The following is a 14,386-nucleotide window of genomic DNA, read 5'->3' as shown; positions in this document are numbered from 1 at the left end:
AGTGTACCTAGCCAGGGCTACTGATGAATTAAATTCCTAAATTCCATTTTTTGTTACTGAGGAAAGTCTTGACTATTGGCTTTACAGAGCCACAAATTTGAGTGGCAAAAAAGGAAACTATGGATGGCCTAGCATGTCTCATGATAGTGTAAGTGAGGACAGGGAAGTTGTCCCACAGAGAACCAATTCCAGAACTCGATGAAAATGAGTACTTGGACATAATTTATTTGCAGGGAATAGCTTTGTAACCAAACCTGTGCATATGCCCTAATTATATCCTCAAGATAAACTCACACCAGTAGAAATACTATTAACTCAGATGGATATCTGAACATGATTTTCATCATCTTTAATTGGGAATTCACTTTTTCAAAAAGAAAATGGCTTTTTTTTCTTCTTATTAAATGTAGGTGTACTACAAATACAAACAACGGAGTTTCTTAACATGCTAAAGAATAATAATTTTAAATACTTCAAGAAATCTGTTGCTAATTCTCTCCTCTGACAATACGTAGTTGGGCTTAACTCGTCCTCATTATATAGTCTTAGCACTTTGCCTGTATACCACTATTTTAGCACTTACCACCCATATTGTGTGTGTTTGTTTTCCTACTTGGCCACACCCCTGAAGTCTCCTTCCCCTCCTAGTGTCCCCCCACATCTCAAGGGTTTTAAGACTATGAACGCTTAAAGCAACCGTACCTAGGGAACATCTTCAAAGCGGAGAATCCCTTGCCCTCTGAGATTTGGATTCAGAAGGTCTAGGATGGGGCTGGAGAATCTTCAGCAGACTTCCAGAGGCCATCTGGGCGGTCAGTTCACAGACTTTAAGAAACTGACAGAAAGTAGAAACTATCTTAGTCATCATTGCATAACCAGTGCCCAGCACATGCATACCCGATATATGTGTACTAAGTCAGCTGAATGAATGATCCAGAAAAGATCCAGGGACTTCTATGAGGAAATCATTTTGTATAGATCCAAAACCAGTTAGATCAAGTAGCACTTTATGTACTGTAGGAATTATTCAACAGGTCCAAAACTGAAAGGGAATTGAAGAGCATACTTGATTGTCATGCATCCTGTGAGGAGAACAGCCCAGCAGATGATTAGGCAGATGACAAATGAAAATCTTGAAACAAAATACCTTGTGATCTGGTATAAACATTTTAGAACCCATGCTATTCATATTTTAGCTATTTTCTGCTAGGCCTTATATTTTCATCTTTCCCAAACAGAGGTACCTTACTGCTTATCAAAGGTGAAAAAAAAAAAAAAGGTTTCAAGAAAAAGGAGATTACAAAGGAGAAATATTTTTAAAACTTGGAAATGCTCCTTAAAGTGAATATTCTATCACTTTATGAAAATATGAATGTGATGTGCACATTTATCGACGCATGTTCATGCCTGATTCTGAACCTACCTCTGAGCTTTGAATTAATTCACCCTTAATTTGTGCTGATTAAATTCCCTACCTTTAATTGCTCTAACATGTTCTCTAGCAGCATTTTCCAGTCTTTTCCCATCAACACCATATTTAAAACCCACTTGAAGTAAATAAATTTCAGCCAAAATCATTTCTTGCTCTAGAATTCCAAGAGTGGAGCACTCCCTCAAAGGAAAATAGGAAATCTTTCTTTAGGTTAGTTTTAGAGGTTGACCCATTAATAACATCAACACAAAATTTTCAATAATAGATTTTAGGTGTAAAAACAATAGTAATTCAGGTGCTTAAGTAATAAGTTTGACTTTTCTTCCACTATGAATGTAATAAATACACGCACATGTGAATTCCTTTTGAGTTAAAGAATAAGTTGTTTTTATATATATAGTCAGAAAGCATTATAGTCTGGACTTAGCACTCACAGATAAGGAATTGTCAGTCTGCCATTTATGCAAGTTCATTGTGTTCTCCATGTAACCTCAGTATAGCATTGCTAAGAGCTAAGGCTTCTGTTTTCAAATCTTGGGTCTTTCATTGTGCTGAGTCACATTAGTCACTGTTTCCTTCTTGGTGTGGTAACCAGAAATCATTATCCTTCTACCAGAAGAATGTTGGGGAATTAACTATTACTAATAGTTGTGAAAACAGAAAGTAACAGATATTGATACTTATACTTCATTGCACGTATTATGTTAATGAAAATGGAAGGTCTTGGATCATGTGAAATTTGAGGTAAGTAGACTTGGCTTTTATATGAATAAATTGTTCATTGAAAGTACTACTAAACTGATCAGCCATGCCAATGTAAAACCAACAGACAAGGATGACAGAAGTTAGCAATAAAAGGAATACATGGAAAGGAAATTAGCATGTTTTAATCCTATAAATATATTTAAAAAGAATTTAGGGCACCCCGGGTGGCTCAGCGGTTTAGCACCGCCTTCGGCCCAGGTTGTGATCCTGGAGACCCGGGATGGAGTCCCATGTCAGGCTCCCTGCGTGAAGCCTGCTTCTCCCTCTGCCTGTGTCTCTGCCTCTCTCTGTGTCTCTCATGAATAAATAAATACAATCTTTTTTAAAAAAATAGTGGCCTAGAAAGTGTACATCTACATATGCCATATATGTTGCAGGTATAGATTTGTGCCTTTTGTGGTTTTAAAGAGTATTCAGAGAGAAGCCACTTATTCATATAGGTTTACTTACAATACTTATTCATATAGGTTTACTTACAATATTTAATCCAAGTACTTGAATGTGGTAGATACTCAGTGAATAAAAATTTTTTTAAGTGAATTGAGAAGTTCTATGGCAAGGAACCAGTGAAGTAAAATTTTTATAGTTACTTGGAATATTAAATGACTATTTATTTAAATGACTGTGCTAACATGGAAAGCCGCTTGTAATGAAGGGTTAAACAAAAGATGAATTTGCAGTAATGTCATAATGACGGGGGAGGGAACCTCTGAATAAAATAAGATGAAACACAACTATAGCAAAATGTTAAAATGGGACTTTAGAAGGTTCAACTATGGGTATTTTTAAAAGAGGTTTATATATTTTAGACAAAGAGAGTGTACGTGCACATGCAGAGGGAGGGGTAGAGGGAAACAAGACAAGCAAACTCCCCACTCAGCAGGAAGCCTGATGTGGGGCCTCATCCCAGGACTCTGAGATCATGACTTGAGTGAAATCAAGTCAGATGCTTAACCAACTGAGCCACCCAGGTGCCTCCAACTAAGGGTATTCTTATCTTTCTCTCTACTTTCTATTTTTTCCTTTAATACACATGTATTTCTTAATCATATAATTTGGTATACCTATGAAATTGGCAGGAAATGTTACAGGACTTGATGTGTTACTTTGTGACAGCTCTTTCATTTCTGACATATGGTCATGTTGCTATCTAACCAGTGGAGTTTACAAGCAAGATGACTAGAAGATAATATCATAGTATTAGCTAAGAACACGTTTAGCTACAGTATAACAGAAAACAAGCTAACCAAATTGGGGTTACAATGAGTTGAGGGGTGGCCAGTCTAGGACTACTTCCTGAAGCAGCTTCAAGATATCATAAATGACTCAGATTCCTACCTTTCTGCTCCAGAATCCTTAGCTTGTGGGTCCTATCTTCATATTTCCCACATCATGTTCACTTTCATTTTTGTCATGAGGCTCCATGTCCATCCTTATATTAGTATTCTAAGAGGAAGAAGAAGAAATGGAAAGTATATCTATATATATTAAGGAAAAGAAATGTCTTCCTAGAAATTTTCATCCTATGCCTAGAACTATATGCATGGCCACTCATAAGTATATGGGATCTAGGAAAATGATTTTTTTTTTTTTTTGGCTAGGCACATTGCTAGCCCTCCTCTCTCCCCTCTAAAAGTTATCAGGTAAATAAATAAATAAATAAATAAATAAATAAATAAATATTATCAGGCTTTTTCTGAGAAAAAAAAGGGGCAATAAGTAGTATCTGCTGCCCCTTTTCATAAAAGGAATACATTCATCTCCCCCTCGTCCCTGCAAGAGAAACAATCTCAAAGTCTCATCCAGTTACTGTAATGAGCTCAGAGTCCAGGATCCAGAAGTTCCAACGATATGGAGTACTCCCAATCAATTGTGTGGCTCTTCATGCTCCGGCAACTAACTTTTAAAGAAAAGTTATTTGCCTCAATACTCCTAAAATAAGTAACAGTAGATAGACAAGGTACAGGATGTTGGTAAAAGTCCCATTTAGGAAAGGGTAAATGGGAAAAACACAGTGGTCACTACAGAACATCTCCAATCCTGTTGGATAACTGTTGCAAGAAATCTATGCCCTTGGTCAGTTCATCAGTCAGTTCCTGATTCGGTTCTGTAGGAGGACCTTCCTATTCCATTTCTTCCAGGGGTCCTCTTGGACTGTTCCTTTTTGGAACCCAGATATTGTAATGCTGCAAGGAAGCCCAAATTAGCCATGAGGAGAAGCCTTGTAGAGAAAAACTAGGGAACCCAGCCAGTAGCCAGAGACATACGGCCCTAGTTGAGCCAGGCCCAGCCGTTTAGGGCACTCCAGTCGAAGCAATAAGCATCCCCAGGTGCGGATGAGCCACATGCACCACGACCTGGCTTAATTCCTAAACCAGAGAATCCAGAATCGTGAGCAAGTAAGAATTGCTGTTTTAGGTCACTAAGTTTTGGGGTGGTTTGTACACAGCAATAAAGTAACTGAGTTATGGGACACCTGGGTGGCTTAATGGTGGATTGCCTGCCTTCTGCCCAGGGTGTGATCCTGGAGATCTGGGCTCCAGTCCCACCCACATCAGGCTTCCTGCATGGGGCCTGCTTCTCCCTCTACCTGTCTGTTTGCCTCTCTCTCTCTGTGTGTCTCTCATGAATGAATAAATAAAACCTTTAAAAAAAATTTCTTAAAAAAAAAAATAAATGAGGCATTTCTAAAAGAATAAATAACGTGTAATTTAACGGGTGGGAGAGAACAGAATTAAAAACACTTAATCCAAAAGAAAGCGTGAAGTGTAAGGACCACAGAACAGATGAGACAAAGAGCAAACAGCAAAATGCTATTTTTTGAACTTAGATGCTCGCTTCTAGGGCAGCCGGAGTAGCTCAGCGGTTTAGCACCTGCCTCCAGCCCAGGGCGTGATCCTGGAGTCCCGGGATCGAGTCCCACGTCGGGCTCCCTGCATGGAGCCTGCTTCTCTCTCTGCCTGTGTCTCTACCTCTCTCTCTCTCTGTCTCTCATGAATAAACAAATAAAATCTTTAAAAAAAAAAAAAAGCAAACAAAAAGGAAACGTGCTTCTAGGTAACTCCGTGTATGAGCAGGCGCAGACCAAGACGCTGCCTTAACACAGTTTTTAAGCCTGAAAATTCAATGTTTACCTAGGAGCGTCCGAATCCTGTCGGTGTCATTCGTAGCTTCGCTGAACCCCCTGGACTTGATGCCGCGTGGAGCGCGCCTGCTGGGGGAGGCGCCGCCCTTAATCCACTTCTTGTTGGCGTCGTGTGGTTTAGAAGCGCGTGAGAAGATTGGAGACCCGTTATCTCCAGTCCTACTGCCGCTTAGCTCTTTATATAGGCGTTCCGGTGTGTGTTTGTGTTTTTTTGTTGTTGTTGTTTTCTTTTTGTTTTTTGTTTTGTTTTGTTTGTTCTTTTTTTTAAGGATAATAGTTGTCTTTTTCAACCCACGAAGCCTCCGAGCTGTGGGACTCAGTCAGACTTGAGGCCGCGCGGGCGGGGAGCAGCTCTGGGCAAGCCGCGTGCGCGTCTCTGTCCACGACCAACCGCCATCCAGGGCCCTTGTCCCCCGACACAGCGGGATCCAGCACGCAGGGCTGTCCCCGCACCACCGGAAGCCATCCGAGGACTCACCGCCCAAGACCTTCGTCGGCCCAGAAACTACGGCAAACTCGCGCCGGGTGCGCGCTGGAAGGGGGAGTCCGTGGCGCTGCGCGGGGCGGCGGCTGCCGGGGCGTCGCCGGGTCCCCGCCGCGTGCCGGGCCTTCCCTCGCGGCCCGTCAGGCAGGGGGCGGGCGACCCCGTCTGGCCGCGGCGACCGTAGCAGCCGTCCGGCTCCCGTCGGGGTCCCGCGGCGCCGAGGCCGGGAAGGCCGGCCGCACGGAAACGCCTCGTGCCGTCCCGCATCCCGTCCCGCAGCCCCTCAGTCAGTCAGGCGGCGCCCGCCCCACGCGGCGCACACCGCCGCTCCTCACGGCCGCGCGACCGCCACCCCCACCCCCACCCCCGCACAGCGCGCGTGCGCGCGCGGGAGGACACGCCCCCTCGCGGGAGCACGCGGCCGCCGCACGCACGCACGCTCCGCGCGCCTCCCCACGCCGGGAGCGAGCGCGCACGCGCACGCGCACGCGCACGCGGGGCGGGCCCCCCTCGCTCCGCACGCCCCGCCCTCCCCGGCGGCGCCCACTGAGCGCCCGGCCCTCTCACCCCACCCCTCTCCCCCGCGGCCCAGGCTCCGCCTCCGCGACGGGGCAGCCGAGAGGAGGCGACCGGAAGCCACTTTAAAGCGGAGCTCGGGGTGACAGGCGAGCGAGCCGGAGCGGGCAGTGCGGCCGCTGCTCTCTGCGCTCCCGGCGGCGGAATGGCCCGCGCGCTGCCCGCCGCGGCCCCGGCCTGACCGTCGGACGCCCGAGCCCGCTCTCCGCGCGGACGCTGCCGGCGCCCCGGCTCCGCGGTCCGCGCTCTCCGGCGGCGCCATCAGGTGAGGGCGGCGGGCGGCGGGGGGCGGCAGACCCGGCGGGGATGGCGGGCGGGGGCGCCGGCCTCGCGGCGTCCGTGCCCCCGCGGGCTCCCTCGGACCCGCCAGCCCGGGACGGGGCGGCCTGCACGCCCGGAGCCCTCGCGGCCGCGGGCAGGTGTAGGATCGGGAGGCGGCGGCGGCGGCGGCGGCGGGGCCGGCACCCCGCGGGCGGACCCCGACCGACCCCGCGCGCTCGGCGGCGCCGCAGCCCACAACTTTGCGGGCGGTTCTCACGGCAACTTCGCGGGCGCACGAGCGCGCGCCGGCCTCGCCCCCCGCCCCCGCCCCCGCCCCGCGGCGCCGGCCGCCCGGTGCCCGCGAGCGTCCGAGCCCCGCGGGACGAGCCCCTGGGCAAGGTCGGTCGGGAGGCGGGGACGGCCGAGCTGCAGAGGCGGCCCGAGCGGCTTCCGCGGAGGAGGGGCCCCGACGGGGTCGGGACGGCGCGCGGGATGCTCGGGGACGCGGGGTCGGCCGGGCCGGGCCGGGCCGGGCGGCGCCTCCTCCGCGCTGCGCGGAGCTGCGGGCGGCCCGGGGGGCGGGGCTGCGGGGCCCGCGGCGGCCGGCAGGAGGCGTCCCTCGGACCCGGGCTCGGCGGCGGGGGGCGGCGGGGCTGCGGAGTCCGCACCGGGCGGTCTCGGGGCGCGGGGGCCGGGGGAGCCCGGGGGCACCACGCGGGGTCTGCGGGAGCGCGGAGTTCGCAGCGGGCGGTTGCGGGGCGGGGGGCGGCGGGAGCGCGGGGTTTGCACCGAGTGGTTTCGGTGCACGGGGGCCGGGGATGCCCGGGGGAGCCGGGGGGAGCCCGGGGGAGCCCGGGGGTCACCACGCGGGGTCTGCGGGAGCGCGGAGTTCGCAGCGGGCGGTTGCGGGGCGGGGGGCGGCGGGAGCGCGGGGTTTGCACCGAGTGGTTTCGGTGCACGGGGGCCGGGGATGCCCGGGGGAGCCGGGGGGAGCCCGGGGGTCACCACGCGGGGTCTGCGGGAGCGCGGAGTTCGCAGCGGGCGGTTGCGGGGCGGGGGGCGGCGGGAGCGGTAGGTCGCCGGCTGCGGGGGGGCCCCAGCCCGGAGGAAGTGTCCCTCCAATCTTTATTTTTCTGTTATGCAAACTAATTGAGGAACAAGTCCTAGTGACTTCCCCACCGCAGCCACTCCTTAGCGCTCTGCCTCCTCCTCGGTCTTATTTCCGAGCGGGTCGGAGGGCAATAACAGGAAAGGAGCGTGCGTGCGCGTCCACTGCCGTGTAAATGAGACGGGTGCAGCGTCTCTTCCCTTGATCGGAGGGGGCCGGGGTGCGTGTGCGTGTGAGTGTGAGTGTGAGTGTGTGCACGCACGCACGCGAGGGGAGGCACGGGCGGGCTCGGCGTGGTGGAGAGGGAATACCACAGTCCGTGCCAATTGTGCCTGGAGGCAAGAGCACCGAGCGATGAATAATAACGCCTGGCTTGGCCGCCTTCCAGCCGATGTATGTCTTCTGTCAAGTTCCTCCTCCGTGAAGCTTTCCCCACGGTGCCAGCTCGCACTGGACTCTTGCTGCCTCTTCTTTTGTACCCACCGTGTGCGCTAGCACCTGGCCCCGTGCCGTTGAGCTTTGAAAGACGGCTGTGAGCCTTCCGCGGCCGCCCGCCTGTATGCAGATTTTGAACAGTACTGTAAGCCTGTTTTTTTTCCCGTTCTGGTGACTCTCGATATTTTCTTTTCTCTGGCTTGTTGTAAGAATACGGCGTGTAATACGTCTAAGGCAAAACATGTGTTCATCAGCTGTTAATTCCGGTCACCAGTAGGCTGTTAGGAGTTCAGTTTTGGGGGAGTCAAAAAGTTACCGGTGGATTTTTCCTGGGTTGGTTTCCCTGCACGTCCCCCACCCTGGCCTTGTTCGAGGGTGAGCAGTACTGTGTTTTGTGTATTTCTCTGAGTTTGATCATTATGAACTTTTTAATGTGTAGATTCATGAATCTCTCCAGTTAGATCTCTAATATTCATTTTTCTGGGGAGTCCGTTTTAGCATTTTGTTGTACCTATGAAGGCTAACAGAACTAGTCCTTTAACAAGTGCTTTTTCTTCAGTAATTCAGTTAAAAAAAAATACGGAGCACCTACTGCGTGCTTTGTGCTAGGCGTGGATGGTGCCGATCACCTGGGATGAGTGTTGAGGAAGTCATGGACCCTTGCATCAATGATCTCTTTTTCTTTTAGTCACTTGGCCAAGACAGAAGATTAATTGCTCATCACCAGCTCTTCCACCTCGTACAAGGCTCATTAAATATTTTCAGAATTGGTTAATGAATGTTAGGTTGTGGAGGAGACACTCTTTGTCCTTCTACAAAGTTTTCTATATACTGGGTTTTCTAAGGGGTCTTATGCTTTGAAGAGAGCACGATTTTGGTCTCAGTTCATTAAGAATCTGGCATTTAGGGTGTGTTTTATATTCTTGTATTTTTCTGTAATATGGCTTCACTTACCTTAAGAGATAAAATCATATATGTAACTTTTCTGAAGATAAGGGGGAGGCCCTTCCTGAATTATGTAGTTGTGTTTGGTTTCCAAAGCAGTGTATAGTGGTTGCTGCTGATGTAGCTTCTGTTGCTAAACAAGCAACTGGAGGAGTATTCTTCCTCCAGTAGTGATAATGTTTTGGGGATTGTAAAAGTAGATCCTTAACATCCTGGGGGGATATATTGGAATTAAGAAATGCTTCAGTATGCTCCTGGCTTTCTCTCCTATAACATCTCAGTTGTGAGCCCCTGTTTCTTGAGTATATCCTCGTGCTTTAAATTCACTCACTATTTACCTTTGAAGTTTATCCTTCAGTTGATGAACTTTTTTTTTTTTTTTTTTTTAATACAGTTTTTGTCACCTCGTGGGATAGGTGATAAAGAAACTGTGAAGAGAACCACAAAGTAGAGATGTGGCTTCCCTGTTGTCATCTGTTAGCCACACCTATCTCTACCCCTCATCCTCCACCACACCCTAGATTTAGTAAAAAATTCATACCTCAGCAGAATTACCAATTGTATATTGTCCACAAATGAATGTCAAGAGCCTTTTGAAAGATACTATATCTTTACCTGCTGTGGGCTTTTGAATAGCCTTGGCTGCTTGGGAGCCTTAATTTCTCAATAAAACTTAAAATTGACTCATAAAGCTGAAATACGGTATAAAAGGAGTGACTTCAGGGACTTAGTCACAGACTAAAGCAAAACATTTTGATGAATGAATGGGATCCAGTTGTTGTCAGCTTGTAAATGATCATCTTTCCTTTCCTTTCCTGGTAGGATTTTTAGACTCTGAGGAGCAATTGGAGCTAATCCACATCATGGAAATGGAAACCACCGAACCTGAGCCAGACTGTGTAGTGCAGCCTCCCTCTCCTCCTGATGATTTTTCATGCCAAATGAGACTCTCTGAGAAGATCAGTCCCTTGAAGACTTGTTTTAAGAAAAAGGAGCAGAAGAGATTGGGAACCGGAACCCTAAGGTCTTTGAGGCCAATTTTAAATACTTTGCTAGAATCTGGTTCACTTGATGGTGTTTTTAGATCTAGAAACCAGAGTGCAGATGAGAGCAGCTTACATGAACCTATAGTGAAAAAACCCCTGGAAATCAGTCCGTCATGTCCACCAACAGAAAACAGTATGTCTGTCCTGATTCCTGATGGGACAAATGTTGGGGGCCAAATACCGGAAGCCCATCCTTCCACTGATGCTCCAGAACAAGTGGTTCCAATCCAGGATCACAGCTTTCCACCGGAAACTCTTAGTGGGACGGTGGCAGATTCTACAGCAGGGCACTTCCAGACTGACCTTTTGCATCCAGTTTCAACTGATGTTCCTGCTAGTCCTGACTGCATAGACAAAGTCATGGATTACATTCCAGGGGTTTTCCAAGACAACAATTTTACAATCCAGTACATTTTGGACACCAGTGATAAGTTGAGTACTGAGCTCTTTCAGGACAAAAGTGAAGAGGCTTCCCTTGACCTTGTGTTCGAGCTGGTAAACCAGCTACAGTACCACACTCACCAAGAGAACGGAATTGAAATTTGCATGGACTTTTTGCAAGGCACTTGTATTTATGGCAGGGATTGTTTGAAACATCACACGGTCTTGCCATATCATTGGCAGATCAAGAGGACAACTACTCAAAAGTGGCAGAGTGTATCCACTGATTCCCAGGAGCACTTGGAAAGATTTTACTGTAACCCAGAGAATGACAGAATGAGAATGAAATATGGGTATGTATCTATAACTACTTTAAAGCTGTTGTTAATCCTGTAGAGAAGGTCAGGAAGCTAAATGCTTCTTAGTAGGGTGGTTTCTTTCAGTAGTAACTTAACAGGTTTTACTCTTTTGGCTGTATGCTATCCTGATTTTTCATGTTGTTTGAATGCAGACTATTTACCTAATGAAACAATGAAGGTTTTATGATTTGAACAATTCAGATGTCACTCTGTTCAATATGTGTGTGCCTAAGAAGTCGCATGTACATTGAATGTTGTGAGTCAGATACTGTTTTAATGGCATGCGAGTTTGCTTTTGAAAGAAAATCCAGGGGATCCCTGGGTGGCTCAGAGGTTTAGCGCCGCCTTCAGCCCAGGGCCTGATCCTGGAGACCTGGGATCGAGTCCCGCGTCGGGCTCCCTGCATGGAGCCTGCTTCTCCCTCTGCCTGTGTCTCTGCCTCTGTCTGTCTGTCTGTCTCTCTCTCTCTGTCTCTGTCTCATGAATAAATAAATAAAATCTTAAAAAAAAAAAAAGAAAATCCGAGGTTAATCTTAAGGTAGTATAAATAACGAATACCAAATTTATCTAATTTTAAAGTTTCGCATAGTGAGTAGCTGCTGTTTTTTATGGGGGAATAGTGTCATTTAGAGATTTTTGTGGCCCTCTTTCCATTTTGAATGGTACAGGTTTTTTGTGAACTTCTTCCCAAACTTCTGAATCATGCCCAAACATGTTGAATTTCTTTTAGTTTCCTTCAGGCTTCTTACCATTAAGTTTATTACTCTATCTTTCTTATAGATAAAATTGTTCTACAGTACAGGCTATTTTCTTCAACCTGAATAATGATCTGTAGGGAAAATTCATGTTAAGATATGTTTACCATTTACATGAAAACCAATTATCCTCAAGTTTTTATATGCAAGGCATGCAAATATATTTGGTTCTTTCAGTGCGGATGTCCAAGCAATATTCACTCATAGGGAACTGAAATTTCCACATCCGAATTCCTATTTAATTGAATATAAAAATGAAGAGGAAAATAATATTTGCTACGTGTGAAGTTGCTAATGTAATAACAGCAATAGAGTAAGCATTACTCTTACGTTTCTAGTTGTTTCTCCTGTAGTACAGGAGTTAAAATATGTGATATTAATAGTTATTTGTCTACAACCAAAAGAAAGGATTAAAATGATATGAAGGGAGAACATATCTGTCCATGCCCCCTGACTTGGGAAACAATGAGGGCACTCTGACAGCTTCACAGATGATGAATGGCCTGATGTAGTATTGGAAGGCATGACCCATTGGAAGGAAAAATATACGGAGTATCCTAACCCATAAGTCCAAGAGAAACTTTTTTTCTTTTAGATTTATTTATTTGAGGGAGAGGGAGAGCGTTACACTCATATGCATGCACATAAAAGAGGGGGAGGAGCAGAGGGAGAGTGAGTCTTCAGCCAACTCCCTGCTGAACGATTGGGACTCATTTCCTGATCTCATGTCCCTGATCATGACCTGAGCTGAGACCAAGAGTCCAGCACTTAACCAACTGTGCCATCCAGACACGCCCAACAGAAACACTTTGTTAAGTCCTCTTTGTTCATTGTTCACAGATAACTTCACAGTGTAACCCAAGTGTCTGGAGAGTCAACAATCGATGTCAGTAAACCACTTCTAAGTTGTCTAGTTTTGTTAGTCTTGGTGTTAACCTTCTGTGTTCAGCATAGTGCCAGGTAGGGCATTGTTGGCATTGTAGAACCAGGTTTTTGTTTTGTTCTTTTTTAAAACTTGCTCCCTTTTAGTATGAGGTAAGTGGTTTTCTCTTAATATTGCATTATTTCAGTTATGTAGTACACAGATTTGTGTATCTTTTTAACAACTTAATTATCATGAGATGAGACTAGAACTTTGCGGTCTTGTGTTTCAAAAGGGATGCATGGAAGGATGAGAAACAATATAAGGCCCAAGTTTAAGGCATTATTATGTAGAAGCCCCTTGGGATAAAAGTAAGATAATTTCAAGAATGTAGCTTTCCTGGGGCTCCTGGGTGGCTCAGTTAAGCATCTGAATCTTGATTTCCGCTCAGGGTCATGATCTCACGGTTGTGGGATCAAGCCCTGATTTGGGCTCTGCTCAGTATGGAGTCGGCTTCAGATTCTCTCTCCTTCTCTGGCTTGCCCTCTTACTCACTCTCTTGGCTAATAAATAAAATCTTGAAAGTAATGCAGCTTTTTGATAATTAATGTTTCATCTTGATAATGTTAAGTACTCTAGATTCTATCTTGCTTGGGTAGCAAAATTTTTAGATCCTGTAATAAAGCTAATTCCTTTTAATTTTTTTTTTTTAAGCCAACATCGTAGGAGACAAAAATGTTTTCCGTGTTATCTTAAAAATCTTTTTAATAAGTTATTGTCCAGGATCTCTGTTGCCCATGAGCTAGCAATTCTAATTGGTATGTCAAGGTAATTAATTTTATATACTCTCAAAGCTACTGTAATCCTTCCATCTCCAGATTGCAAAAACTGCAGAATAGTGGCCTCCCACTTCACTCTTATGAAGCAAATTTCCAGTCTGCTGAGTACTTCATTCAGCATCTTGGTACATTAAGTTTCTATCTGTTTGAATTGGTCAGGAAGAAACTAGCAGGATTATTGTCCAACACATTACATTCTGTTACCATGAACAAGGCAAGACAGGTATTTTGATCTCAGAGAATCCAAGAACTTTTAGGTCAGCAGCATATTGGGTATTTTATTCTTTGGTAGAATTATTAGGTAGGCTAAAGAATTAGACCTAGATATAGACTCATAAGTGTATATCATTGGATCAGTTATAAAGTGGTTGCACAGTGCTTGATTTCCAAATCTCTCTTAATGAAATAAACTAATGTTTATGTGACACTTAAGAGGAAAAATAGGAGTGAATTATTGTAATTACTAATGCTGCTGCTACATTGTTAATGGTAGTAAGTGGTCCTGTTCTGATAAAAATAGCAAAAAGTGTTAACAGTTAATTATTATTAGTAAAGTGAAGTTCTCCATGGACAATAGTAAGAAATATAAGATTGTAGATAGCTAAGTGTCAAAAATTAGGCTTTTGGGAAGTTGACCTGTGGTCATTGCAACCTGGTTTTCCTTGTATTCCAAAGCGATGTTGTGTTTCCTGGCAACAAGATGCAGATAACGGCATGTTGAGCCTTGCTGAGAGATTCACAAACAAGCTGGAGCAGCCCAGGTTCACATGGTTACCACATTATTTGGCTAAAGCTATTAATCTCTGTGGTCAGGCCTGTAAAGCTGGTCTATCTGTACAGATTGCACATAACCAGGAAGTGTGTGTTCAGCTGTGTATATGTCCAAGTCTGGCCCAGCAGTCTTTGGAATCAGAAATAATGAATGGCAATTGTTTATCCCACTTGTTTTCAGCAGTTTATATGACTTGGAAAGTCATTATTGTATACCATATC

At 46.2% G+C, this 14,386-nt stretch overlaps 1 protein-coding gene and 1 long non-coding RNA gene across 28 annotated transcripts in view; one reads left to right on the top strand and one right to left on the bottom strand.

The window, feature by feature from the left end:
- Nucleotides 1–6,164, bottom strand: part of LOC144293648 (uncharacterized) — a 99,587-nt gene extending 93,423 nt beyond the window's left edge. For 7 of the 26 annotated variants that reach the window (XR_013360835.1, XR_013360833.1, XR_013360831.1 and 4 more), the window contains exons 1-3: nucleotides 5,332–6,162; nucleotides 3,536–3,643; nucleotides 703–835 (exon numbers count right to left, since the gene is read on the bottom strand). This is a non-coding gene — a long non-coding RNA (uncharacterized LOC144293648). Of the gene's footprint in view, nucleotides 1–702; nucleotides 836–3,535; nucleotides 3,644–5,331 lie in introns of all 26 variants that reach the window. The other 19 variants (XR_013360829.1, XR_013360840.1, XR_013360838.1 and 16 more) reach the window with 10 other exon arrangements.
- Nucleotides 6,165–6,510: 346 nt separating this feature from the next.
- The window catches only part of TIPARP (TCDD inducible poly(ADP-ribose) polymerase), a 29,971-nt gene continuing 22,095 nt past the window's right edge, over nucleotides 6,511–14,386 (top strand). The window contains exons 1-2 of one of the 2 annotated variants that reach the window (XM_077864603.1): nucleotides 6,511–6,667; nucleotides 9,974–10,931. In XM_077864603.1, coding sequence (XP_077720729.1) covers nucleotides 10,015–10,931 — 917 coding nt within the window. In that variant the 5' untranslated portion in view covers nucleotides 6,511–6,667; nucleotides 9,974–10,014. Of the gene's footprint in view, nucleotides 6,668–8,090; nucleotides 8,352–9,973; nucleotides 10,932–14,386 lie in introns of those variants that run through there. The other variant, XM_077864602.1, reaches the window with a different exon arrangement.

The sequence above is a fragment of the Canis aureus genome, chromosome 22, assembly GCF_053574225.1.
Source record: "Canis aureus isolate CA01 chromosome 22, VMU_Caureus_v.1.0, whole genome shotgun sequence".
NCBI lineage: Eukaryota > Metazoa > Chordata > Mammalia > Carnivora > Canidae > Canis > Canis aureus.
Note: the sequence above shows the minus strand (reverse complement) of the source record. Positions and strands in the feature narration are given on the sequence as shown.